At 43.1% G+C, this 26,146-nt stretch overlaps 1 protein-coding gene across 3 annotated transcripts in view; it reads left to right on the top strand.

Moving 5' to 3' along the window:
• Positions 1-8,501: 8,501 nt before the first annotated feature.
• The window catches only part of SAMD5 (sterile alpha motif domain containing 5), a 63,611-nt gene continuing 45,966 nt past the window's right edge, over positions 8,502-26,146 (top strand). For 2 of the 3 annotated variants that reach the window (XM_065931188.1, XM_065931189.1), the window contains exon 1: positions 8,502-9,760. In XM_065931188.1, the coding sequence (XP_065787260.1) occupies positions 9,296-9,760 (465 nt within the window). In that variant the 5' untranslated portion in view covers positions 8,502-9,295. Of the gene's footprint in view, positions 9,761-10,585; positions 10,726-26,146 lie in introns of those variants that run through there. The other variant, XR_010662469.1, reaches the window with a different exon arrangement.

Here is a 26,146-nt window from a genome sequence, read left to right as displayed (position 1 = left end):
TACTACTACAGGCAGTCTTTGGAGATATTGCAGGTTCAATTCCAGCCCACTGCAATAAAGTGGATATCACAGTAAAGCAAGTCATAAGAATTTTTTTGTTTCCCAGTGCATATAAAAGTTATGTGTACACTATATTGAAGTCTATTAAGTGTGTGATGGCATTGTGTCTTTAAAAACAATGTACATACCTTAATTAAAAGATAATGCTATTGGAGGCAAAAATGATACTGATAGAATTGTGCAACTCAGGGTTACTACAAACCTCCAATGTATGAAAAATGCAATATCTTTAAAGTCTAATAAAGTGAAGCACAATAAAATGAGGTATGTCTGTGTCATAAATCCTGAACATTTCTCACCCCAGATTTGCCTCTGTAGGGACCAAGTCAAAGGCCTATTGAACACTGCTTCTGCCCTTGATCCTTCTGGTTTCTATTCCGTGAAGTAGATAGAATAGTCCTGTTAAATTATGAATCAGCTCAAGTTCTCCTGGCCCAGAACTCTCCAGTGACTTTTCATCATATTTGTGTGCTGTGTGTTAAATCGCTTCAGTTGTGTCCGACTCTTTGAGACCCTATGAACTGTAGCCCGCCAGTCTCCTCCATCCATGGGATTATGCGGGCAAGAATACTGGAGTGGGTTGCTATGCCTTCCTCCAAGGGATCTTCCCGATCCAGGAATCGAACCCATATCCCTTATGTCTCCTGAACCGGCAGAAGGGTTCTTTACCACTATCACCACCGGGTTTAAAACAGGGCCAAATACCCCTTACAGCAATTTGGTCCCGCCTCGCCTCTCTGATTCCTCTTGCTTCCACACTCCTGTGCGTTTACTTCCCCCCACAGTTCATAAACCTCGTTTCTCCCCAGACGCACCTCGTTTGATCCTGCCTCAGTACCTTTCCATCTGGTGTTCCGGCTACCCAGAACACTCCTTCCTCCAAGTATTTCATGACATGTTCTCTTCCCTTTATGTTTCTTTATATTTTATCTTCACTTGAAATGATATAGTGTTTTATTCAAACCTTTCAAGGGCAGAAACTTTGTCCCTCTTTAGGCACTGCTGTATCTCCACGCTTACAAGAGTGTGAGAAACATGATAGGCGCTCAGCGAACATTAAATGATAAAAAGGAATCAATGAAATAAAGTATTTAAATTTTTTTTAGTTTGAGTTCCACCTACTTGTGTACTGGACATTGATCATACTCTTTGAAATGGAGCTTGTGTCACAGGCGTAGTTCTAGCTGTCTGCAACTCTGACCTTTGCATAATCTCTCTGATCTCTGTCAATGTCAATGTCACCTCTTGAGAGTGGTGTGCATGCCCCGTTGGTTCAGTCGTGTCTGACTCTTTGTGACCCCGTGAACTGTAGCCTGCGAGGCTGCTCTGTCCATGGTTTTCCCAAGCAAGAATACTGGAGTGGGTTGCTATTTCCTTCTCCAGGGGATCTTCCCAAGCCAGGGATTGAACCTGTGTTTCTTGCATTGCAGATGGATTCTTTATCACTGAGCCACCAGGGGAAGCTCCCTTGAGAGTAGTAAGGACTGTAATTAAACAGACCACCTTGTGTTCATCTAAGAGTTTCAAGTCACCCACGGAATAATGAGGTATTTTTGTTGCCTGTATATTTGTTTACCTGTTATTATGAAAGTTGGAAAATGTAAAATCATAAAGAAAATAATATACTGAACCCAATTTAATATCACCCAGCTTCAACAGTTAATTCATGGTTAAGCTTGTTTCATATATTGGGTTTTTCAAAAAGTTTGTTTGGGTTTGCTAGCCACAACTTTTTGGCCAACTTGGTATCTCAACTTCTCACTTCTCCAGGTTAACTCTGAAACAAATCTAGGCATTATCTCATTTCACCTGCAAAATTTGCATCTCTATTGAGTGGCTACATTAAAAAAAAACCAAAAACACACACTTAACCGTAATACTGGTATCACACCTTAAAATGATCAGTTTCTTAATATCAATAACTATTTAGTCAATATTCACATTTTTCTCATTTTCTCATAAAAATATTTAACAACGTTTGTTTGAATCAGGTTCCAGAAAAATGTATTTTTTAATTGTCTGATCTGCCTTTTGTTCCTTGTCAAAGTCCCTGTCTCCTAATTCCCCTCCCCACCCACTCTCTATTTTGCCACTTCTGTGGAAGGAAAAAGGTCTTTTTTCTCATGCAATCTCCTTTCATTCTGGATTTTGCTGATTGTACCTCCCACATGTTTATTCTCACACACTTGTAAGTGTGGAGATATAGTGTTTCCTATAAATTGCTAGTTATTTGTAGAACTTTGACCAGAGTCAAGTTCAACATAACTTTTAGCAAAACTTCTTCATAAGTAGTGTCTACTTCCAGTTGGAAGTAATAGTCATATCTGGATGTCTCTCTTTTAGTGATGCTGTCAGCCATTGACATACTACTTAGATTAGCATTTATCGAACTTTTTGCCTTATGAGTACATTATAGTCTTAAAAATTATTGAGGATCCTGCAGAGTTTTTGCTTTTGTGGATTTTATATACTGGTATTTACTATTTTAGAAAGTAAAACAGGGAAAACTTTAAAATATTTCTTTGTTTGGGAATTAACTAGCAGTCCAATGGTTAGGACTCCACATTCTCACAGCCAAGGGCCCTGGTTTGATCCCTGGTCAGGGAACTAAAATCCCACAAACTTAAAATAGTTGTTTGTTTAAAATAACAATAATCAAACATTATATTTAACATAAATAGCTTTTATGTGGAAAACTCTATTTTCCAAAATAAAAAGTTAGTAAGAAGAGCACTGTTTAACATATTTATTAATCTCTTAAGCCAGACTGCTGGCTTCTTCCTTTTGCTTCTATATTCAATCTGTTGCAATACGTTGCTTTACTTGAAGTACATTAAAAAAAGAAATCCATCATCATAAAGATATGTTGTTAGAAGTAGAAGGATTGTTTTAACACCCTTTTCAGATAATTGTAGATTTTCTTCTTGGTACTGTATGAAACCTTGATGAAAACCTTTAGTTTTCTAAAGGTTAGTTGCAGTGTGAGATCTAAAACCACATCAATGAACTTTTCCTATTCAGTTACAGATAGGTTTATCTTCCTCTTTTAGTGGATCTCTCAGCAGGCACGATTTTGTGACAATATTTGGAAAATACACTGATATAGGTAGAACTTCCAAATGTGGATGTAATTATTTATTCAATATCAAAGAATCACATTGATTAACAACCACTGACTATTTTTTAAAAATCTGTGTTTAGAAGCTTTCAAGCTCATAGTGACAAACTAAGGTTTCCATAGGGGTCCCAATTACATGCAGGTTTCCTTGAAGTTAAAGGTTCACGAGTGTTCAAGAATCTTAGAGTGCATATCCCAACAGCAAACTTAAACCAAGTAAGAAGAAAGAGGTGAAAACAAGTATAGAAAATTAGTCTGTCTCAAAAAACAACATCTACAACCTCTCAGTAAATAGGGAGCCAAATAGACTGCAGGAAATAGCCTCACCAAATCATTTGTCCTAAGACCGGATTGGAAATCAACTGCTAGGTGGGAACAACTAGTATTTGTTCAGTTTTTGACACCTGTTCATAAACTGAGTGATTTCATGGTTGTGATTAGGTAAATAACTTGCACTTGTCTGAGCTAGCTTTCATCAATATCATTTCACTTGTATTGAGATTATTTTGATTATATCAGTATACCCTAATTTTCAGGTGGTAAGTTAACTTTGCTGATTTAAATGAGGAAAAAAAAAAAAAAGCTACTCCTAAGAGCTGTCTATCATTTAACAAAACAGCTTCACCTATCATCTTTACCTTAGGAAATACCGAACTAATTGTTCCTCCACTTCCTGAGAGCATTTGAAAATATAGAAATTGGGGGGCTTACCAGAGTGGTAAAGAATTAGCCTGCAATGCAGAAGAACTGAGTTGGATCCTTGGGTCAGGAAGATCTCCTGGAGGAGGGCATGACAACCCACTCCAGTATTCTTGCCTGGAGAATCCCATGGACAGAGGAGCCTGGTGGGCTACAGTCCATGGGGTCACAGAAAGTCAGACATGACCGAGCAGCTGAACATCAGGAGAGTGGACCAGAGATAACAGCATAAGATTGTTAAAAAAAAAAAAAGGGGTCTCATTTTATTTTCTATTGCTGTTAATCTCTTGCTTGGCTCTTTCTGTTAGTGATCTCCAGGTCTCTGACTTTTTGAACATTTTTTTTTTTTACCCTTTGTTCCTTCCTTAAAGAAAGAAAGGTCTGTTATAATAGTAATGAATTATCTAATGGAATCCTGCTGCTGCTCCCTACTGCTCCTTGCCTCTCCTTCTTTCATATACGTGTTGTCACACAGAAATATAATGTATACAGCTCAGACATATTAACAGACATCCCCGCCCACCCTGCCCCCAATTAAGTTGCCAACCCAATGCCTGACTCCCAGCCACTGGAGAACAGATTGCCTGTTACATCACTCAAGTCCATTATTCTTTTTTCTCCTTATGGCATATGCTCCTCCTAGATACTTTTCAGCTCGTAGTTTAAACAGAGGCAAGACATATTCTGCATTTTAAGATTAATATTATATATCCTTGACTTTTACAAGCCTAGACACCCTGGGGGCTGACATTTAATAGATGTTAATGGAATTTAATTTTTACACACCCTATGTGTGAACATTTATCTTGAAAAAAAAAAATGGTGTGAAACTTCATGAAACCTTATGTGGCACCAAGAAAATTTCAAAACAAATTATTTTTCATTCTATATCCTTAAATCAAGTTATAGAGTCTGAGCAAAGTAGAAAAGCTGTCTTCTGAGATTTAGAATTTAAAACTTGAATATAATTATCATTAATTTATTACACTGAGCATCAATAGGCATTTTGCCAGTTATTACCATTACAAAACAGTTCAAAAGAATGCCTAAAAAGAAACTTCTAGAAACTTTGTCTAAGATAGGTTAAAAAAGAAAACCTATTTTATCATTGATTTTTATCAGGTGAGGGGTCCTCTCTCTAAAAAAAATCTGGCCCCAAACATTAAATAATAATCAGTACCATAAATGTTTTGGACATTTTTTAAAAAAGAAAGAAATTCTAATAAAGCAATACCACTTGAGAATACTTGTAAAATTATAGGTACTTGACAATGTGTGTTGAGTAAATTAATTTGGTGTTCTAAGGCTGTGCCTAGAAGCATAATAGCCACTTGTATTTTTTAAAGTACATTTTTGTCTGGATGTAGAATAGTTTAATTACAAATTTTGGCTAATGTAATGATTCATGGAATTTGAATAATTAATTAAAGATAGAAGAAAATATCACCTTTGTAATCTTAATTCATGAACCCACATACAAAAAAAAAAAAAAAAAACCTATGGGTTTATTCTCTACATATTTAGAATGCTGAAATCTCTCCAGTTCCAATTAATGAAAAATAACTCTTCTCTTTTTGCTTCAGTGCCTGGCACTGAAGTGCCTACTTAATAAACATTTGATGAGTAAATGAATGATTTTGACAGTAGCCAGGCGCTTACAGCAAAAATGAGGTAATGCAGTGCATTGTGAAGAACTCGTGAGGAAACAGATCTGGGTTCCTGTCCTAGATCTGTCACCAACCAGCAGTGTGACCTTAGGTAAGTGACTTGACTTTCAGAGCCTCAACTTCCTTCATGTAAACATGGATGCTTGAGATGACCTTGAAAGGCCTTCTAGCTCCAAAATACTACAGTTCTAAATCTTTAAAATTGCCTGTTATACTTTGAATTTTAGCCTTGTGTCTCTCCCTCCAGTTAAACCTACAAAACTTTTGTATTTGAGATTACACGTAGTTGCCTCTGGAACTAAATCTATTTAGAGAGGTTCAATATGCTAAGGCAAGCAGAAGAAAGAGCCTTGAGGGTTCACACATAAAAGGCTTGAGCAAGTGCAGGAAAGGAGAGAGGTTAGTAGAAGTATCTGGAAAGTGTTTCTGTTGTTCAGACTAGTGAAGACTCCACATAGCAGGCTTTCTCTAGAGGTAACGGTAAGTTTTATTTATGACTGATTAGCAAGTGATTAATTTAGAAAAGGCTTCCCTTCCAAAGAGAGTACCAGGATGCTTTATTTCCTAATTGGATACTGACTTGCACATAAATAAAGGGAGAATCACTGCCGCTGGCTGGGGAGACACTTAGACATGGCAGGTTTGTTCTTGTCTCTGCCCTGATTTACTGTATGACCTTGGGCAAGTCATTTATCTTTCCCCAAACCAGTTTCCCTAATTATAAAATGGAAATAAAAACACTTGCTGCCCGTCACTAAGGATTAATGAGCAAGGTGAACATCTCTCAGCTCACAGAGGGGAAAAGGCTGCAGATAAGCAAGCAAAGAACCCCTTGGTAACACTTTTGGATTTTTCATACCACTGGGGAAAGGGGAAAAAAAAATCACAGCAGTACAACCTGGACCTTTCACTTTCCCACTCTAAAAACAAAATGCATTCCCCTCTTACAACCAGTCAGATGTTTTCTGCATGTTCTCCAGAAGCTTCCTGGCTGAGCACAAGCACTGAATCAATGCCTCTGAGTTCTAACCCTCGCTCTCCTGTGAACAGTGGTGACGTCTTGGGCGGGAGGAACGGGGATTCGTTTAGCTGCCTGCCTTTCTTCTGTAGGATCTTCTTGTTGTTTAGTCACTAAGTCGTGTCTTGCTCTTTTGTGACCCCGGTGTACCAGGGCCCACTAGGCTCTTCTGTCCATGGGATTTCTCCGGCAGAAATACAGGAGCGGGCTGCCGTTTCCTTCTCCGGAGGCTCTTCCCATCTCAGGGATCGGACCGCTGTCTCCTGGAAGATTCTCTGGTGGTAAAACCAGAGGAGCGCCATCCTGTATAATAATATGATACTTGCCATATATACAGAGAAATGTGTAGGTTCCAGGCATATAGGAAGTTTCAAATATGTATCTGTTATAACTTCTTTTCTCAGCAGCATTATTCAAAGTGCTGGAATATTTGCCTCCTACAAGTCAAAGGTCCTTATGAAAGAGTGTCTGGGTACAAGGGTGAATCTGATGCAAAAAACAAATATTCGTATTTTAAAGGGGGGCCAGGAACTAGGATAAAACCTTGAAGCTACTTCTTTCGCTGAAATAAATCAAGTTTGGGGCAACTTGAACGCCTTAAAATTCAGCCACGCGATCGCTAGGGGGCACTGTGAGTCAGCCTTGGCGCGAGAGAGGCGGCGAGCCGCCAAGGGCGGAAAGGGCTTAGTGCTTCCAGCGCCGAAGCGCGCAAAAGACGAGCATCCTAACAGAGCCGAAGACTCCAGCTCGAGCTCCGGAAGGGGTGACCCAGAAGGGATGACCCAGAAGGGATTGAGAAGGGCTACTTGCAGCCCCACGGCTCTCCGCGCTCGATTTCCCACCTCCCACGAGGTTCCTTCCAGGCAGATCCTTCTGGCAACTGTTCTTAATATGCTAGTCCCGAGGCTTGGGAACCCGAGTCATCCTCTTTCCTCCGCCCCCCAACTATAGGGAATATTTTGGGTGCAATTAGGTGCGTTAGTTTCCCGCATTAAAGGGCAAAAGCTATTTGATTCTTTAAGGGGTCTATATCCCCAAAGGGGTTAAGCTCTTCTGATTTAGGTAAAGCGGACCCTCTCCCCGCCCTAAAGACCAAATGTGCAGGTCTGGAAACGTCACTGAAATCATCCACCCCCAGGGTCGGGGCTAGTGGCTGGCACGCCCCCATGGAGACTCCTGGAGAAATGTCCAGTTCAGGTCCTGAAATGGCTCAGGTGCGAAGCTGAATCGCCCTTCCCCGAAAAGAGAGGAGACAGTGACCCTGCCCACCGAGTACCTAGACCCAAATTTCCCGAGCCCAAGAAGAGATCAAGACACTCAAGAAAACTCGGGCGAGGTACTCGAGCTGTTCAACCTGCTCCTCGGGTTAGGCCTGTTCAGGTATTGAGCACGAAAGAGACAACTCGGTAGATTTCGTTCTTCCCAAGAGAGAAAGTGTGGCGGGTGGAGTTCCGCGCGTCTCCTCTAACGCGAGCTGGGTGGTGGTGTATCGATGTCCATGCGATCCCGGGGCGGGAGGCGTGCGCTCTGCTCCCCTGGCTCCGGGACTGAACACATCGAAGTGTCGTCCCTGGAGGACAGAGCCACTCGGGGAGGCCGGGCAGGATGCTGGGTGGTGGCGGTGGGATCGGAAGGAAAGCGTAGTGGACACGAGGGTGAGAGGACCCGGTGGGGGACCGCAAGGGATGCGCCAGCGGAGGGAAAGCACAACTCAACCCAAACTTTCGCGGACCCCGGGGTCTAGGAAGCGCGAGCCAGGCAGAAGCACCAGCCTCTTCCGCCGCCCGGTGCGCCCAGCTGCAGCGAGGAGGGGCCGAGCGCAGCGCCGGCTGGAAACGGGCGGTCCCCGCGACGCGCCCACCCGCCGAGCCAAAGCGCCGCTGCTCCTGGCGCTGAGCGGCGGTCCACCTGAGAAGCCGGACCGCCGGGCTCCGGCCTTCGCGCGGGCTCGGAAGAAAGGGGGAATCCAACACGGATCGGGAAACGAGAGGGGAAACTTGACCTCACAGCCTCGCCCTTGGGCGGCCCGCGAGCGCGCAGGCTGGAGTCAGAGAGGCTCGGGAAGAAGTGAGTGCTGAGATTTCCACGGGCTAAAGAAAACGGATTAAAAAGAGACGTAAAAAGCCATCCAAGGCGGCCGCTGGAGCCCGGCAGTTTGGAAGACCACCCCTTTTCCCGCTAGGAGGACAACCGTGACTCGCACTGGCGGAGACCAGGCGCTCCTGGGCGGCCGCGCGTCTGCGCGGAGGAGGTGCCTCTCCAACGCGGGGCGCGCATTCAGACGCCCACGGCGGCGGCCAGGGATTGAGATGCGGGGCGCAGCCGGGGGACCGTCCCGGCTGAGGAAGGTCCGGGGCGGAGCCGGGCACCGCTGACCTCGCGCGGGTCCGAGGGGTGTGCCCGGGCCCCGCCCGCCTCCGCCCCCTCGCGCGCCCGCCGTGCGCCCCTCCCCGCGGCGGCGGCGGCGGCGAATCCAGGGGCTGCGTGGAGCGGCTCGCCCAGCCGCCAGTGCCTGCAAGCTCCGGGTTGCTTGGGGAATTCACTTTGCTGCTTTGCCGCTACTCCCTCCTCAGGCTTCTGATGGCTTCCTGTCCCCCGCCCTGTCCTTCTCTTTAAAAGGAAAACTTTACCGAGATTTCTTTTTCCCCTTTGGAGGAAGAGGATTAAAAGTTCTCAGAACTGGTGCCGCTCGGGCGCCGGGACGCTGTTTGCCGGCGGGGTTCCGGTGTCACCATGTGCACCAACATAGTTTACGAGTGGCTGAAAGCGCTGCAGCTCCCGCAGTACGCCGAGTCCTTCGTGGATAACGGCTACGATGACCTGGAGGTGTGCAAGCAGATCGGGGACCCGGACCTGGACGCCATCGGGGTGCTGGCGCCCGCGCACCGTCGCCGCATCCTGGAGGCCGTGCGCCGGCTGCGCGAGCAGGACGCCGCCGCCGCCGGCCTCTATTTCACGCTGGAGCCGCAGCCGCCGCCCGCGCCACCCGGGCCGTCCCCGCTCGCCATCCCCACCCGCCGCCGGGGGGAGTCGTGCGGCGGCCCGAGCCAGGGCCCCCGCGGGGACCCCCGCGGCCAGACGACCGCCCCTCGCGGCAGGGAGCTGGTGAGCTACCCGAAACTGAAGCTGAAGATCATGATCCGGGATAAGCTCGTCCGCGACGGCATCCACTTGAGCAAGCCCCCGTACTCCCGCAAGGTAAGGAGGCGCCGCCCGGACGGCGCGGGGCGCGCGGCGGGAGGGACCCGCCCAGCCGCTCGGCTCCGGCTTGGGGCAGCCCATTCCGGGAGACGACGCGAGACGAGGATGCTTCGGGTGTTTGGGATCCTTTTCTGTGTTCTTTCTCTCTTCGCTCTTTTATTTCCTCCTTCCTGGTGTTAAGACAGGACCTCTCACCCAGCTGTTAATTCTCCGCTAGGACCAAGTGCCCCGCGTAGTCTGGTCAGCAACTGGACGCTCGGTGCTCCCTCGGGGGACCCCGGACAGTTCTTGATAGCCTCCGTGTAGTTTTGGGTCTAGGGGTACCAGAAGAATGGTTAAACCCCACGTGGTTCTCGACCTTTCTTTTTTCTCGTTCTTCTCCTTGCCTTTTCGGGAAGCTGCCAAGGGAAACTGGCCAACTCTTTTCATCAAAGAGTGAGAATTGATGCCCTGTTGCTCTCGATTCCATTCAGTCGAATCCCAGCACTGCTGCACGTTTGGAACGTGAATGGCTGACCTGAACAGTGAAGGGGGGAAAGTTAACAGAAAGCCAAGTCGGTCCACTTGGGATAAGTTCCTTCAACTTGGGCAGGGGGAGGTAGTGGGTGCGCAGGACGTGGGAGGTCCTGGGGCCACTGAAGGCGCGCTGCTCCGTCCTGTGCTGGGTCACGACCAGTTTGGTTGATTATTAATTCAGATGACATGAGGCAGGTGCAACGGACTTCTCAGTGGATTCCAATTGGGAAAGGAGGGTACAACCCGAGGGAGTGAGATTTTTCCGTCACCAGTGAGGAATTCCCTGGGGAAGGAGCCTGGAAAGAAGCAGGGAAGTTGTGGCAGCCGCTGTGTGAGGAAGGCTGAGCTGTGGCTTTGGGCGTTTAATGATTGACCGCAGAAAGTCTCCCAGAAAGAGCTCGGCCTCCAGCTGAGACTGTTCAGCTTAGGCTTCTGCAGCCTTCCAGGTAGAGGGGTCCTGACTTGAAAGGAGGAAGTAGACAGGACAAGCCTGCCCGGGGTTACTGCAAGTAAAGGAGCGCCTCAGCGGGAAAGTCAGGACAGAGAGAAGCCCGGGGGAAATGATGGAGGGGCTGCTGCTGCTGGCGAGGAGTGAACGCCGCGTGCGAACAGGGCCAGGCGGATAATCCACACGTTGCGTGCTTGTGTGGGGGCGCGTGCATTGCTTTATAGTCTGAAGACCATAATGTCTGGATTCAGGGAAGTTTCAAAGAAAACTCTGTAAAAAGTAGACAACAGTATGTAGGGTAGAGGGGAATAGAAGGTTTAATATTATCCATATGTTGTCTTGTTAGGCAGTTCAGATAATGTGATTAAGAGTACACTTTTGTTTTATAAGAAGTATGTAAATAGGGTAAAGAGGGCAAGTCTGGAGGACAGGTTGCCTCCAGTTAAACATGTATTCCAGTTACCCACTCTGTGTTTCTGATGAGTGCCCCAAAGAGTACAATGAAGAGGAGAATGCAGTTTTCTCAGGCATATAGAGTTAGAGATCCACACAGTCTATGCATAGTGACTTTGACTGTCTGTGTGTTATAAACACTCATTTTTGGAGACAGAGGGTCAGAGGATTTTAGGCCGCTCCGACTTCTGTGATAACAGCCCAGGAAGTGAGCCCAGCTTGGGCTGAGAGAGTGTGAGCCCCTGGGCGCATGATGAGAGCGCAGGGCCGGTCCTGGCCAGACAGGGATGCCAAGAACAGGCTCATGTCCCTGGGTCTTGCCTATGCTTCAGGGGGAGAGCTGGGAGCTAGGCTGGAGGACGGGGGAGAGGCTGGGCTGCAGGCGAGGTTGATGTGCTGAAGTAGCACATTTTGACTCTGATGCTGAAAAAGACAGACTAGATATCAAACTTAGAAGCTAAAAAGAATCAGTGGAGGAGTATTCTAAGAGCATGAGAGTCCTGGCTTCGGCTTTGGTCTGTGCATTCCTGCCTAAATCAGTGTATGATATGGTGATACATTTGAGTAAGAGCAATTTATTGAAGAGAATTTCAGCTTACATTGTAATACAATTTGCTTTCCATGTAAATAATAATTTTGGTCAACTTCTATATATAAATCCAATAACAATAATGTTTAATAATAAAAATGTACCCTCTTTCACTTTCTATGCATATGTAATTCTCTTTCTCAAACTGAAGAATAAAATGGGGCCAGAATGTTTTTGTACCTCTTCCACTGATGCTCCCAACTGGGGACCAGAAAAATGTGGCTGACAAATTTAATTGTAAAAAAATTCTGTTACTTTATATGATTTTTACAAGAAAAACATACACTAAATTATAAATAATTATACTTAGAAAGCAAAATATACTTAGTATAGTCCAAACTGAGCATGCACGTGTATAGTGCCAGATTATGTTGGTCATTCTGAATTTGTTGCTTATGTGTCCATTATCTCTTTCAGTTTTGGATTTTAGTTTATTTAAGATATTTTCGGATGCAGCTTGTTTGTTTGCAGGTTTAGGACTCCTCTTTAAAATGTGATCCAATTTTTAATTTCTTCAGATTCCTTGGCTCTGTCATAATCAGAAAATATAATTTATTTTATTTTGTGCATATTTTATTATGTGCATTTGGAATTCTGCTTATTAGAGAGGCCTCACCTGTCCTTATAGTCTCTGCATGGCTGATCCTTGTAATTTTTTGTACTGTGGTGAGATTATTAGATGGTTTGAAAGCAGATTTTACCAAGGGTGATCAAGGCAGGAAGAGTGAGCCCTTACAGAAGGAAGTAAGTTGCAGAATTTCCCCAAGAATTACTTGAAAGGACTGTATAGGATTGTGGTATTTGCCTCAATAACAGTTAATGTTACCAGGAACTCTGCGGCACTGCTGTGTTCATTCATCTTATCAACAGTTGTCAATTTCCTCTTTTAGGTCAGTTAAAGTGTAAGAAAAGTAAGTTTCTCTTTGTTTTCCAAAGGCAGTCTAGCTTTGGAAAACCAGGAGCTTGGAAAGAGTGCTGCTTAAAATCTAAAAACATGGAATGACTCTCTCCTTTGCCTGTCCTTAGCTTCTCTGACTGTGGTGATTTTCTACCTTCATGAAATGAGGACATATTTTCACAAAGTAAGGATTAGGTAAAGCTTTGTGTAAGAATAAAAGGAAGTGAAGTTGCTCATTCGTGTCCAACTCTTTGCGACCGCATGGACTGTAGCCGACCAGGGTCCTCTGTCCGTGGGATTTTCCAGGCAAGAATACTGGAGTGGGTTGCCATTTCCTTCTCCAGAGAATCTTCCCAACCCAGGGATCAAACCCAGGTCCCCCTCATTGCAGGCAGACGCTTCATCATCTGAGCCACCAGGGAAGCCCTTTCTCATTAGTTTACCAAGCTTCTCTCTGCGGAGCCTCTGCCAGGCTCCAGGTTACTGAGATAGGCAGAATGCACCAGCCCTGCGCTCAAGGAACTTGGGATCTGGTGGGGAAGACAGAATCAATGAACAACAATGATAAGGTGTGCTGATTGCTTTCATGGGAGGCACATGAGTCACGGCCAGGTGCTTCCAGTCTAGTCTGTGGGGAGGTGGGACCATGACAGGCTTTCTGGAACTGGTCTTTAGTCTGAGAACTGAAGGCTGCAGGGGTTAGCCTGAAGGAGAGGAGGGACCTAAAGGGAACAAGTGTTCTAGGCAGAGAGAATGGTGTGTGCAAGGGCCAGAAAGTGAGGGGTGGCACCATCCAATCCAGCAGGGCAGAGGGGATGTAGAAGGATTCAGTCTGGCTGGAGCCCAGAGTGCTTGGAGGAAGTGGCAGGAGGTGGAGACAGGCGGGGCTGGTCCTGAATGGACTTGGACTGTATCTCAAGAGGGGAGCTATTGATGGATCCTGACCAGAGTTGGACCAAAGGATTAGGATGAGGTTACAGTGTCAGGAGACATGTGCTATAGCCTGAACTGCTTGGCGACAGCGGGAGGTACCGTGGAGGTATGTGAGACGTAGAGTTGCCAGGATTGGATGACCGTTTGAATGACAAGGGTGAGAGGGGAGGGAGGTTGAGATGACAGGTAGAGTTCCAGTCTAGGGTTGCAATGCCCTCCTGAGTTGGGAACCCAGGAGAAAAGCAAGTTTGGAAATAAAGATGTTGCCTTCGGGTTTAAACAAACTGAGTGTTCAATGCCGGAGGCATATTTGTACATGTTTATCTAGTTAACAGAAATATGGCAATGGAGCAGAGAAAAGATGCTGGGGCAAAAGATACAGATTTGGGAGTTGTCCCCATATTGAAGCCACAAATATGAGTGACCTGTAGAGGGAGAAGAGAGAAGGGACCTGGACAGAACCCTGGGGAACACCAGGATTTGAGAGATGGGCGGAGGATGAGAACCTTGGAGGGAGGTGAAAGGGTGAGTCATCGGAAGCCGTGATGCTTCAGGGAGGAGGGACTGGTCAGGAGGTCAGAGTGGGATCAAGCAGGATAAGAACTAAATGTATCCGTGGGAAGTAGCAGCCATACCAGCAGGGACCTCTGAAATAGCAGGTTGAAGTGATGGACCAATGAGAGGAAGTAAAAGCAGGGAGCACAAACAACTTTTTCTTTTTAAAGACTTAATTTTTTTGAAGAGCAGTTTTATTTTTTTTAAGTTTTTAAAATAAGATTCTTGTATGTGGGCCGTTTTTGAAGCCTTTATTGAACTGGTTGCAATATTGGTTCTGTTTTATGCTTTGGTTTTTCTGGCCATGAGGCATGTGGAATCTTAGCTCCCTGATCAGGGATCAAATTCATATGCTCTGAATTAGAAGGTGAGGTCTTAACCACTGGACCATCCTGGAAGTCTCTAAAAGAGCAGTTTTATGTTCATAGCAAAACTGAGAGAATGGTTGCCTCTCTTATCTGCATCCCCCACCAGAAGTGGTACATTTGTTACGACTGATAAACTTACATCAGTACATTGTAATCATCCAAAGTTCAGATTTTACATTAGGGGTCACTGTTGATGGTGTGCATTCTGTGGCTTTGGACGAATGTATACTGAATGACATAGAGCCGTCATTATGGTATCAAGCAGAGTATATTCACTGCCCTAAAAGTCCTTTGTGTTCTACCCATTCATCCCTCTCTTTCCCAACCCCTGGGGACAAATGATTTTTTTTTTTTTTTTTTTTTGCCATCTCCATAGTTTTGCCTTTTCCAGAGCGTCACATGGTTAAGAGTTCTGTAGCCATTTCAGATTGGTTTCTTTCACTTATTAGCAATAGGCATTTATGATTCCTCTGGGTCTTTTCATGGCTTGATAGCTCATTTCTTTTTAGTGCTGAGTCATATTCCATTGTCTGGATGTACTGCAGACAACTTTTTAATGAAGTCAGACTGAGGAGATAGAACTGAAGCTACATCTGGAGGAAGAAGGGGGAATTTGGGTTAAGCAAGGAGTTTTGTGGATTTGTATTTTTTTTCAAGAATGAGAGAAGCTATAGCATGTGTTAAGTGTTGGTGGGAGAACATCGGGGAGAGGGAGCTTGTGACGGAATGGGAGAAGGGAGATGACCCAAGAGATCAAGGAAGTGGAAGGAATTGTGTCCAGAGAACTGGGAGGAAAGTGGGAGGAGATACTTTCTCCATGACAGAGGGGTGGATGAGGAGACTGGGAACTTTGTTGCAGTGACATTGAAGTGTCTTCCTTTCTCTCTCTGCCCACATGATACCAGTGGGGGAGATGGAGAGATTACAGATTTTTGGCAAACATGTTAATAGATAAATATTAGGTATTTTGAATCTGGTGTTTATGCTGTTGCTTCTGCTTAGTCACTTCAGTTATGTCTGACTCTTCGTGACCCCGTGGACTACAGCCTGCCAGGCTCTTCTGAAAACGGGAGTGAGTTTCCATGCCCTCCTCCAGGGGATCTTCCCGACCCAGGGATTGAACCTGGGTCTCCTGCATTGCAGGCAGATTCTTTACTACTGAGGCACAAGGGAAGCACCTTTGCCTGAATAGAAATATTATAGAACAATGCTTAAAGGATTTATATAAGTAAACATGAATAGAAACCATACTCACTATTCATATATTTGTGCTGCAGGTTATAAGCTATGTATGATGTTGTGTTGTGTAAGTTTAGCTATGCTTGTGCATGTGGGTTATGGTGGATGTGGATGGTTCAGTTCAGTTGCTCAGTCGTGTCTGATTTTTGGGGACCCCATGGACTACAGCACTCCACGCTTCCCTGTCCATCACCAATTTCTGGAGCTTGCTCAAACTCATGTCCATCCAGTCGGTGATGCCATCCAACCATCTCATCATCCCTTTCTCCTCCTGCCTTCAATCTATCCCAGCATCAGGGTCTTTTCCAATGAGTTAGTTCTTTGTATCAGGTGGCCAAAGTATTGGCGTTTCAGTTTCAGCATCAGTCCTTCCAATGAATATTCAGAACTGATTTCCTTTAGGATTGACTGGTTGGATCTCCTTGCAGTCCAAGGAACTCTCAAGAGTCTTCTCCAACACCACAGTTCAAAAGCATCAATTCTTCAGTGCTCAGCTTTCTTTATGGTCCAACTCTCACATCCATACATGACTACTCGAAAAACCATAGCTTTGACTAGATGGACTTTTGTTGGCAAAGTAATGTTTCTCCTTTTTAATATACTGTCTAGGTTGGTTATAGCTTTTCTTCCAGGGATCAAGCGTCTTTTAATTTCATGGCTTCAGTCACCATCTGCAGTGATTTTGGAGCCCAAGAAAATAAAGTCTGTCAATGTTTCCATCGTCCCCCCATCTACTTGCCATGAAATGTGGATGGGGGGTACTGTGAAAGTGCTTGTTTTCTAGCGGACTTGGGAAAGCGGAAGGGGAGCTCTAGGGTAGATCGTGGATGGAGCAGGTATATGGATTTCACTGGAAAATACTTCCTTGCCACAAGCTACCAACTAGAGCTGTTTGAGTTAGTATAACCTTACCTGATAATACTATAGGAATGTTAAACTTCATTCACGCCTCAGACTTTCATGGTAATAGGGCTATTCATAGGTGTCTGGAAGAGATGGCTTGGGATGAAACTGTTTGGAGTGACAGGGAGCATGAGGGCTTCTGTGTCTGGCACCAGGGTAAAGGATATAGAAGAAATATTTAGAAAGAGAGAGGTTGGCACAGATAGGCCTGTATCCCTTGGAGTTGTGCCTTGGGTCCTGGCAGAAGCTGAAATGACAATAAATATCCCATCTCCCAAGAATTTCTGCCTTTATGAAGTTCCTTTGGACAGACTGGAGGTTGGCAAATTTCAGTTTTTTCTAATCAAATCAATATCATCAGTATCTTCAATCTGGGCAAGAGAAGATCTTTCTAGGTTTTTTTGTTTGTTTGTTTTTATTCCCTGAAAAGAATACTGTGGATAAAAGAGAGAGAAAGGAGACAAGAGCTTGTGTGCTGGCGGGGTTGCCCATTTCATCATGCTCCTCATAATTTAATTTCTATGGGTTTTCAGCATCTATGGACCTTCGGCCATCCATCCATCCATGCATCCGTCAATCCATCTGCCCTACTTGATGAACATTAATCAAATGCCATGTGCCAAGCCCTTGGCTTTACAGCAGAGAGCTAGGCAGACATCCTCCTGCTTCCTCTTTAATGGACCTTGATGTGGAGGGTCCACCCGACGTGGAATGGATGCACCATGTAAAAGTTGAATATTACTTCCAAAAGTTAGCGAGAATTGGAGAATTTTACACTTGTGTTTATTTCAGATGTTGTGTTTCTTCATTAAGTAGTATCAAAGAAGAACTAGGACTTAAAGTGCTACTCTGGCAGGTCATTTGAAAAGAAGATATTGGCAGCAGGGCCAGGAGTAGGGCCAGGATCAGGGTAAGGCAGGTAGGGCGCCAAGGTACAAAATTGAAGAAAGGGATCACCCTCAGGGTTGTGCCAGTCTGGGCAGTCTGCCATTAACAAAATCAATCCCTTACCAGGAAATACGGGATATTCATGGGCATTGCAGGGAACCTTCAAGTCGAACACTGGGCAGTCACCTACCCTTTGGATACTCAGCCTGCCCTCAACAGTGGGGCGCTGAGAGCCTCATTAGAGAACCGAGCTCCCAAACTAAGAGGACATGGTTTCCATGGTGATAGCATCCTATGGAGGTCACCCAGGTGAGAGAGGTTTGTGAGTTCCTGTTACTCCTCTGTTGACATGATGGCCCAGTGGTTAAGAGCACAGGCTCAGAATCAGGGTACAGAGTTCACGTCCCAGCTCTGCCCCATGCAAGGTCTTCTTTGGCTCCTCTCTCTGCTCTGTGCTTAGTCACCCAGTCGTGTCTGACTCTTGGTGACCGCATGGACTGACCTGCCAGGCTCCTCTGTCCATGGGATTCTCCAGGCAAGAATACTGGAGTGGGATTCTGTGCTCTCCTCTGGGGGATCTTCCCAGTGCAGGAATCCAGCCTGAGTCTCTTACGTCTCCTGCATTAGCAGGCAGGTTCTTTCTGAGCCACCAGGGAAGCCCAAGCATACTGGAGTGGGTAGCCTATCCCTTCTCCAGGGGATCTTCCTGACCCAGGAATCGAACCAGTGTCTCCTGCATTGCAGGCGGATTCTTTAGCAGCCGAGCTAACTGGGAAGCCCCTCTCTAAAAAGTAGTAATACTGGTGACTCTTAAGGTGATTGGTCCTTGTACAGGTGGCACTAGTGGCAAAGAATCTGCCTGTCAATGCAGGAAATTTAAGAGATATGGAGTCAAACCCTGGGTCAGGAAGATCCACTGGAGGAGGAAATGGCAAGCCACTCCAGTATTCTTGCTTGGGATAATCACATGGACAGAGGAGCTTAGTGGGCTGTAGTCCTTAAAGTGATTAGATGAGCTGATACCCTTGAACTCATAGAACAAAATTTCTATCCGTTTCTTAGGACTGTGATCATAAACTCCCACAAACTGGATGTGTGAAACAGTAGGAATTTATTCTCTGCCGGTTCTGGAGGCTAGATGTTCAAAACTAGGGTTTGGTAGAGTCTTGTTCCAAGATCCTAAAGGTCTGCGCTGATTTACCTACAGGTTCCCCCAAAGCACCTCCAGACAGCGCATCTCTCCCTGCCAGTGAGAGGACAGGCTCTGCTGGAGCGCGTGCCCAGATGCCCAAGCTGTCTGCATGGCAGCCTGGTGCCCACCTCCCCTTGCCCTGAAAGTGCAAGTGTCTGTCGCTCAGTTGTATTTGACTCTTTACGACCTCGTGGACTGTAGCCCACCAGGCTTCTCAGTCCATGGAATTTCCCACCAGGAATACTGGAGTGGACAGCCATTCCCTTCTCCAGGGGATCTTCCCGACCAAGGATTGAACCCGAGTCTTCTGCATTGCAGGCAGATTCTTTACCGTTTGAGCTACCAGGGAATCTCTTGGTCTGGGCCCCACTCAAAACTAGCGGATTTGGGGGGGGTCTTTTGGTAAAAGGGTTGGAGCAGCACATCCAGAAGAGGCATAGGTTTTCTCCAGAATCCAAAGGGGCACTGTGCCCCTTCTTTGATTGTCAGAGCAGCCAGATGCAACAGCTCATCCTTACTTTAGATAGGATGTCTCAGTATAACCCACACCACTGGACCCCTGAGAGTTGCATTGAGATAGAAAGCCCCTGGATTTTTGTTGGATTTCCCACTTTTTGACATGCAGAAGTCTTAGAGTACATCTAGAGTAGTTGCCCCATCTTGCCCACTAGGTCCAAGCAGTGTGATGTCATGAGTATAGTGGACCAGTGTGTTATTTTTTGGAAAGGAAAGGCATTTGGAAGAACGTTGCCCATGGTTAGGGCAGGTACATCCAGGACCATGATAGTTACCACTTTTCAAGGTCGTGGTCTGTGTAGAGCTAGAAACAGCATCGAATCCTTGGCTTGTAACTAAGGCTTATTACCGCTACTACCAGCACATGAACTAAAGGTTTATTTTATTTTCTCAGGTTTATGAAAAATGCTATTTCAGATCAAACTGCTGATTTGGGCTTGAGGTGGTCTGGGTGAAGTAGGAAGAAATCCTTGTTTTCCGTCAATATGAAAAATATTAAGGACAAGGAATTGTGGATCATGCCAAAAGGCATTAAGTATACAATCTGTCTTACATAGAGACTAAGTGATATCTAATAGTTTAAACAGATTTCATTACCGCTTCTAATTGAAATAAATGGTCTGATGAGCTCTTAAAACCTTCCTATTATGTTTCCATAAAGTTATAAATACTAACAAAATAAGATCTACCGCATTTGGAACATGCTCAAAAGACAAGGAAAACAATTTGTGTGTATTTTTTACCAAAATCCTAATGAACAGACATTCCGATTTTAAGGTATTTTTCCTAGAGCATAACTTTGTAACGAGACTAAAGATGAACCTGTTGATTGGACACCTGTATTTTTTTCAGCACTCTACCTCTGTTTGACAAGATTATTTTAAGTAAAAGTCAGAGAATAATACACAGTATTTATTTTCTTGATTTTTTTTGGTTTTAAACAGTTAACAATTAAAATAAGGAATGCATTTCAATTTTAAAGAATTTGAATGTAGTAAAACCATTCTATCTATGAAATAGAATTTGCACTTAACCAATTTAACATACTACCCCCTACCACTGGTAGTTTGTACCAGTTTGTACTGTGTTTCCCTGTTTTGACTTTTCAACACAAGTGAAAACTCTTTAAGTGGTCACGTGAGAATAATAGAATCGAACTAATTCAAGTCTTGTTTGTTTTTGAACAAATCATGGTGCTGTCATTGTTTATTTTCAGTCTTTTGTTTGACTTATTCATGTAGTATCATGGGAGAGACATGACCACTTTTACCAACTTATTTTAGAAAAGGACTCTTACAACCAAGTTTGTGGGTTGGTACCAGTCATATAGCCAGGAGTTCTCTGAATTAACTCCCATGTGGAACACAATGCTTATAAAACAACAGGCAATAAAAGATGCTAGTTTGAAGGGAACGTAATACCATTATCACTTGACAATAATTGTGACAGCTAGAAGTTAGGCCAGCAAAAGATTTTTTCAGGGAGAAATGTTGTATCACTGACATTGTTTAGAGTTTCTATAGGGCATGCTCATAATTCAGAGTTTCATTTTCTTTTAAGGGCCCTTCTTTGCCTGCCCCTCTCTCTGCCCTGTCCTTGGAAGACATAAAGAAATATGATCTTTTCAGTTTAAGAAAAGTTATTTATTTTGCTAAATGGTGCCAGTATATATTTCAAAAGACTGTAGTGTGAATTACATGGGATAATATTTATAAGGTTACTTTGTAAATTCTAAAAGTACTGTACAAATTTAATGTGTTCTTATTGATAGTGTATAAATCATTATGTTTCTAATACAATTTTTAAAACATTTCTGATTGAAAAGTGAATACACTGAATTGAGAAAATTTGGAGAACACTGAAACAGATTAAGAAGAAATTTAAAATGGTCTGTACAGTTTCTAACCCTCATGGTGTATTTCTTTAAAAATCATCCTTGAATTAGAATTTCTGTCTTGTACACATGCACAAATCTGGTACTGGATAAGAATAAGGGTAAGGCTATTCTTGTGTTAGCAGATATCATTTGAAAAATGATTTTAATACTAAGACATATGCTATCTTAGTTTAACACCATAATTAATTCAATCATTTTCTTATTGGGTTGAAGCCTTACCCATGTTATTATTGATTATTTTAATTTCTTTATTATTTGAAAATGTTATATTTGAGAAGTAGTATTTCATCATTCTTTGAATGATATTTCTTAGATTACCAATCAACATAGTTTTGTATTTGTGGCTTTTATATTTATAATTATGTACTGCTTTTTTAATGGTGTTTGCCTTTTTTTTTGTTGGGTAAACCATTTCCAGTTGCTTTACAAGAATTCTTTCTATATTAAGGAAAGTAATCATTGTTGCATAAAGCTTGCAGAGGTTTTTCAGAGTATTGGTTTAGCTTAGAATTTTATGATTTATTTTTGGATGTCCAAAATTTTTAAACTGTTATGTATTCTACCTTATCAATAATTTTAGTTGTTTCTTTCAGACTGAAGGAATATAGGGGATACAGATTTAGAATTGAACTTAAGGTCTTTTTTTTTTTTACCATTTACTTGGACAAATTATTTAATCTTTCTAAAACTGAGTTGCTCCATCTATAAAATGGGTAAACTATCACCCACTTCTTAAAAAGTGTTGAATACAGAGACAATATATGAGAAACACCTCAGAGAGTAACTGACGGATAGTAATTCCTCAAAACATCTGGCTAATGTTTGTGGTATAATACAAAACCATATGATTATGAGGTTATTCTTAATATGAAAACTTATCTTAAATTATTAGTTTATGTCCTTGTGATTCTGTTGAGAATAGTTGTTCTTTTCATAATTTCAAAGAGTTTTTAAAATATCTATAACATATATACTTTATTTGTCTGATATAACAGTTGAAAATATTTTGCCCAATTTACCATTTGCTCTTTATGTTTTCCTCTTTTTTTGAGTGAAGAAATATAATCAATCTCTATTTTCATGATTACTTTTATCCTTATAATATTTTATGATAATATCCTTATAGTATTTGTAATTATTTTATCCTTAAATTCCTTCTCTATTAAAAGTCAGTTAATATTTCCCTATATCTCCAATCAATTTTTTTGGTTTCAGGTTTACATCAAACTCTCTAATTCATCTGAAATTTATTTAGGGACATGATATAAGATAAAGTTCTAATGTTATATGTAATCTGATATAGACAAAATTTTATCACCTACTTCACAGGAATTATAGCTTTTATTTGTCTGTTCTGGTCTTATTGCATTGGCTAGAGTTTATATGGCAATGCTAAATAATAATGCTAGTAGGTGTTTTTGTCTTATTCCAAATTTTAATGGACAGACATGCTGCAAGGATTTTGTTAGTATTCTGTGTTGGCTCTCAGCTTAAGATATCCTTTGTGATGTTGAAGAGCATCTTGGTTTTAGTGATTTTGTAGGCATTTTTTATTAGAAATGGACATTTGATTCTAGCAAATGTCTTTTTTTGCAACTTAAAAATGGTTGAGTCTTTTTCTTCTTGGGCCTAACGCTGTGATGCATTTCCTGACATGAAACCATCCTTAAGTGGTGTCTTTTGAAGCAACCTGCGTGAGAGAGGAGGAATTTTGTGATCTCATGCCCGGATTATTGTCACATTCTTTTATGCTATGTGTCTTTCCTTTCACGATGATGTTTGACATTTACCTTCAGTGTGGCAACCACTGCGACAGTTGTTGTCATGATATTATTACAGTTGACTTCTGCCAGTAGCTTTTGGAAGTTGTCGTCTCTGTCTAGACAGGCAGGAGAGACAGTGACCGCAGTGAGCTGGAGGGACCAGCGCCACACTCTTCCTACTCAAAAGGCAGTTGACACCGAGTTGTGAGTAGTGATTTAGTTTTCTGGTTTGTGGAGACATTTTGTCTTTGAACCAGAGGGCAGAGACTCTGAGGGGGGTGAGGAGTTAACTTAAATCTTTGTTTATTTTACTGTTTTCACAGCCAAAATGGGCTACCCACCCCTCCACCGCCCCGCACCACGTACAGTTCAGGAAATTGCTCCCAGATTCTAGAATTATATTCTTCTCCATCCTCCCACTCTTCCACTTCCCCCACATACCTTGTACTCCATGATCAATTAGTCTTCGCCCTTCCTGCCCCCACCCCACCCCACACCTTTGAATGGAAGATACAGATGGGGCTGCTTGCCAGATGCCATGTTAAATAGAAAACTCTTATAAAAGAAATTGAAGTGGCATTCATTTTAATTTGAATGTTTGGCTTTGCATAGAAACAACAGTCCGCTTGTAATAAAGTGGGAGAACTCTGTAAGAAATATTATTGGAGCAAATCCTTGATTGACAATTAAACATTTGTTGAAAGGTCAAATAGAATGACTTTTATTTTAAAAGACCATTGAAGCAAATATTAAAGATGGGATACAGGAATGGTGTGTTTCTAGATGAAACAGCTACCTCAGTTGCTGCATTCAGCTTAGTTTGTAGAAATGGATGCACCCAATGCTTCCCGAGCTGGCCATCAATCATGCAGTAAAGATATAGGCACTTTAAAGTAGCCGTGTGTCAATGCAGAATGAAACACTGCTGGATTAGGACGCTCTCCTTGGGAAACTCTTGATTGACAAAAGTAGTACTGCTTTAAGTATTAGCCATATTTTCATGGCCAGAAAGTAACAAAGTGGTAGATGACCTTTATGAAGGGGAAATATTTTACATTAAAAAAGTTGAGTAATTTGTGTGTGTGTGTGTGTGTGTTCACCCACTCAGTTGTATCTGGCTCTTTGCAACCCTATGGACTGTAGCCCACCAGGCTCCACTGTCCTTGTGATTTCCCAGGCAAGAGTACGGGAGTGGGTTGCCATGCCCTCCTCCAGGGAATCTGCCCAGCCCAGGGGTCGAACCTGTGTTTCCTGTGTCTCCTGCATTGGCAGATGGATTCTTTACAGCTGAGCCACCTGGGAAGCCCCTGAGTAATTCTTAGGACTTGCTAACTACAGGATCCCGTTAAGATGAAAAGTGGCTCTACTTAAATGTGAAAGAAAAAAAAAAGATAATTCGATGAGGTGTTAATTGCATCCAAAGTCAGTGCTCTTGTCACCAGTCATTTGTAAAGCATCTAAAGAAAAGATGGGATTAGTTCCTGTCTGGGGTCCCACAAACCCCTTGTATCTCCGGCTTGCTTAGGCTTGCGCAGTAGAAGGATAATTCAGGATATGCATATTGCATCCATTATAGATTAGAGTGGAGCCAGAGGGTATGCAAAGTAATTCATTCTTTTGAGACCTACTTCATTACAGAGAGGTGGTGGAGAGTTGGAGTTAGGTTGGTGATATTAACTTTGGGTTTTATTGCCATGTCATTTTAAATAAGAGTTTTTACTGCCACTTCTTGTCAGAGCAGTTTGGGCCATGTGTTTATCTCTGTTAATGTGGCTCCTTATATTGATACACTCACCTTGAAAATAGTGGTGAATTGAATCTTCTAATCGTGTATTAAAGCATTGTGACAGTGACACGCTTGACCTGCTGAGTCATATTAGTCCTACTTCCTGACAGGAAGCAGGATCTTCTTATCACCCCCAAGATTGCTGTTTTAGGATGCACATGCTGAATTATGTTACAAGTGATTTGTAGGAAAAGTAGGAGAGGTGTTCTTTTGAAGGCAGACAAACTGAAAAAGCAAGAGCTTCCTAGAGCAGTGAGCTCACCCTGTAATATGACCAGTTTCACTGTGCTTGGATTCACTCATTGTGAAATTTAGACGTATTCTTGATTCAAGGGCTTTCCAGGTGGCTCAAGTGTAAAAAATTCACCTTCCAAGGCAGAGGACATAAGAGAGTTGGGTTTGATCCCTGGGTCGGGAAGATCCTCTGGAGGAGGAAATTGCAACCCATTCCAATATTCTTGCCTGGAAAATCCCATGGACAGAGAAGCCTGCAGGCTACAGTCCATAGGGTTGAAAAAGGAGTTGGGTATGACTAGCGACTGAACACATATACATTCATGATTTGACCTTATATGAATTAATTATGGATATGTCTGATTTTCCTCTTCATATCAGGAGGGGACTTCTTCACAAACTACCTACTTCATGCAGGATAATAATCGTGATAACAGTCTATTATTTAAGAGTGCTTTATCACAGTCTTTCATTTTGCCCTCATCACAGGTCTCTGCGAGTGACGACGTTATTTGTGCTATCCCTGTTTTATAGGTGAGGAAGATGAGGACTAGTTGTGGGGTAGGGGGTGGATATGTCCTAGAGATTTTCACTTTATTTTTAAAGTTTAATGGCTTGTTAATTAGTGTAAATTTCACAGGCTCATGATAGAATGAATCCATATTTTATGCTTGATAAGACAAAGAGAATGCTTTCATTCTTTCAACATGCATTACAGATACTGATTGGGAGACTGGAAAGAGAGTCACATAGAAATTAAATCACATCAGTTTGGTGACAAAAGTCCCTGTTAATCTTGAGTGTTAATCTTCATCAGTGTTAATCCACTGATGAAGCAATTAGTCATCATTAACCGTGCATGTTACTGTCGAACTTACTCTGCACAGCAAATACTAGTTCTTTTTGGTTCTGATTTTCAAGAGTTTTTACTGTATTTTTAATAATATTTATTTTTTTGGCTGTGCCAGAGCTTAGTTGCTGCATGCAGCTGAGCTCTTTAATCTTGGTTGTGGCACATGGTATCTTTAGCTGTGGCATGTGGGATTTAATTCCCTAATCAGGGATCAAACCTGGGTCCCCTGCATTGGGAGCACAGGGTCTCAGCCATGGGAGTCCCTGTTTTTACTGTATTACCGTCTTTGCTATATACATAACTTGTGATTTTCTTTTTTCTTTTTTTTTTAATTTTATTTATGTTTGGCTGT

The sequence above is a fragment of the Muntiacus reevesi genome, chromosome 3 (assembly GCF_963930625.1).
Source record: "Muntiacus reevesi chromosome 3, mMunRee1.1, whole genome shotgun sequence".
Classification (NCBI taxonomy): domain Eukaryota; kingdom Metazoa; phylum Chordata; class Mammalia; order Artiodactyla; family Cervidae; genus Muntiacus; species Muntiacus reevesi.
The sequence above is the reverse complement of the archived record's forward strand: the minus strand, read 5'-3'. Positions and strand labels throughout refer to the sequence as shown.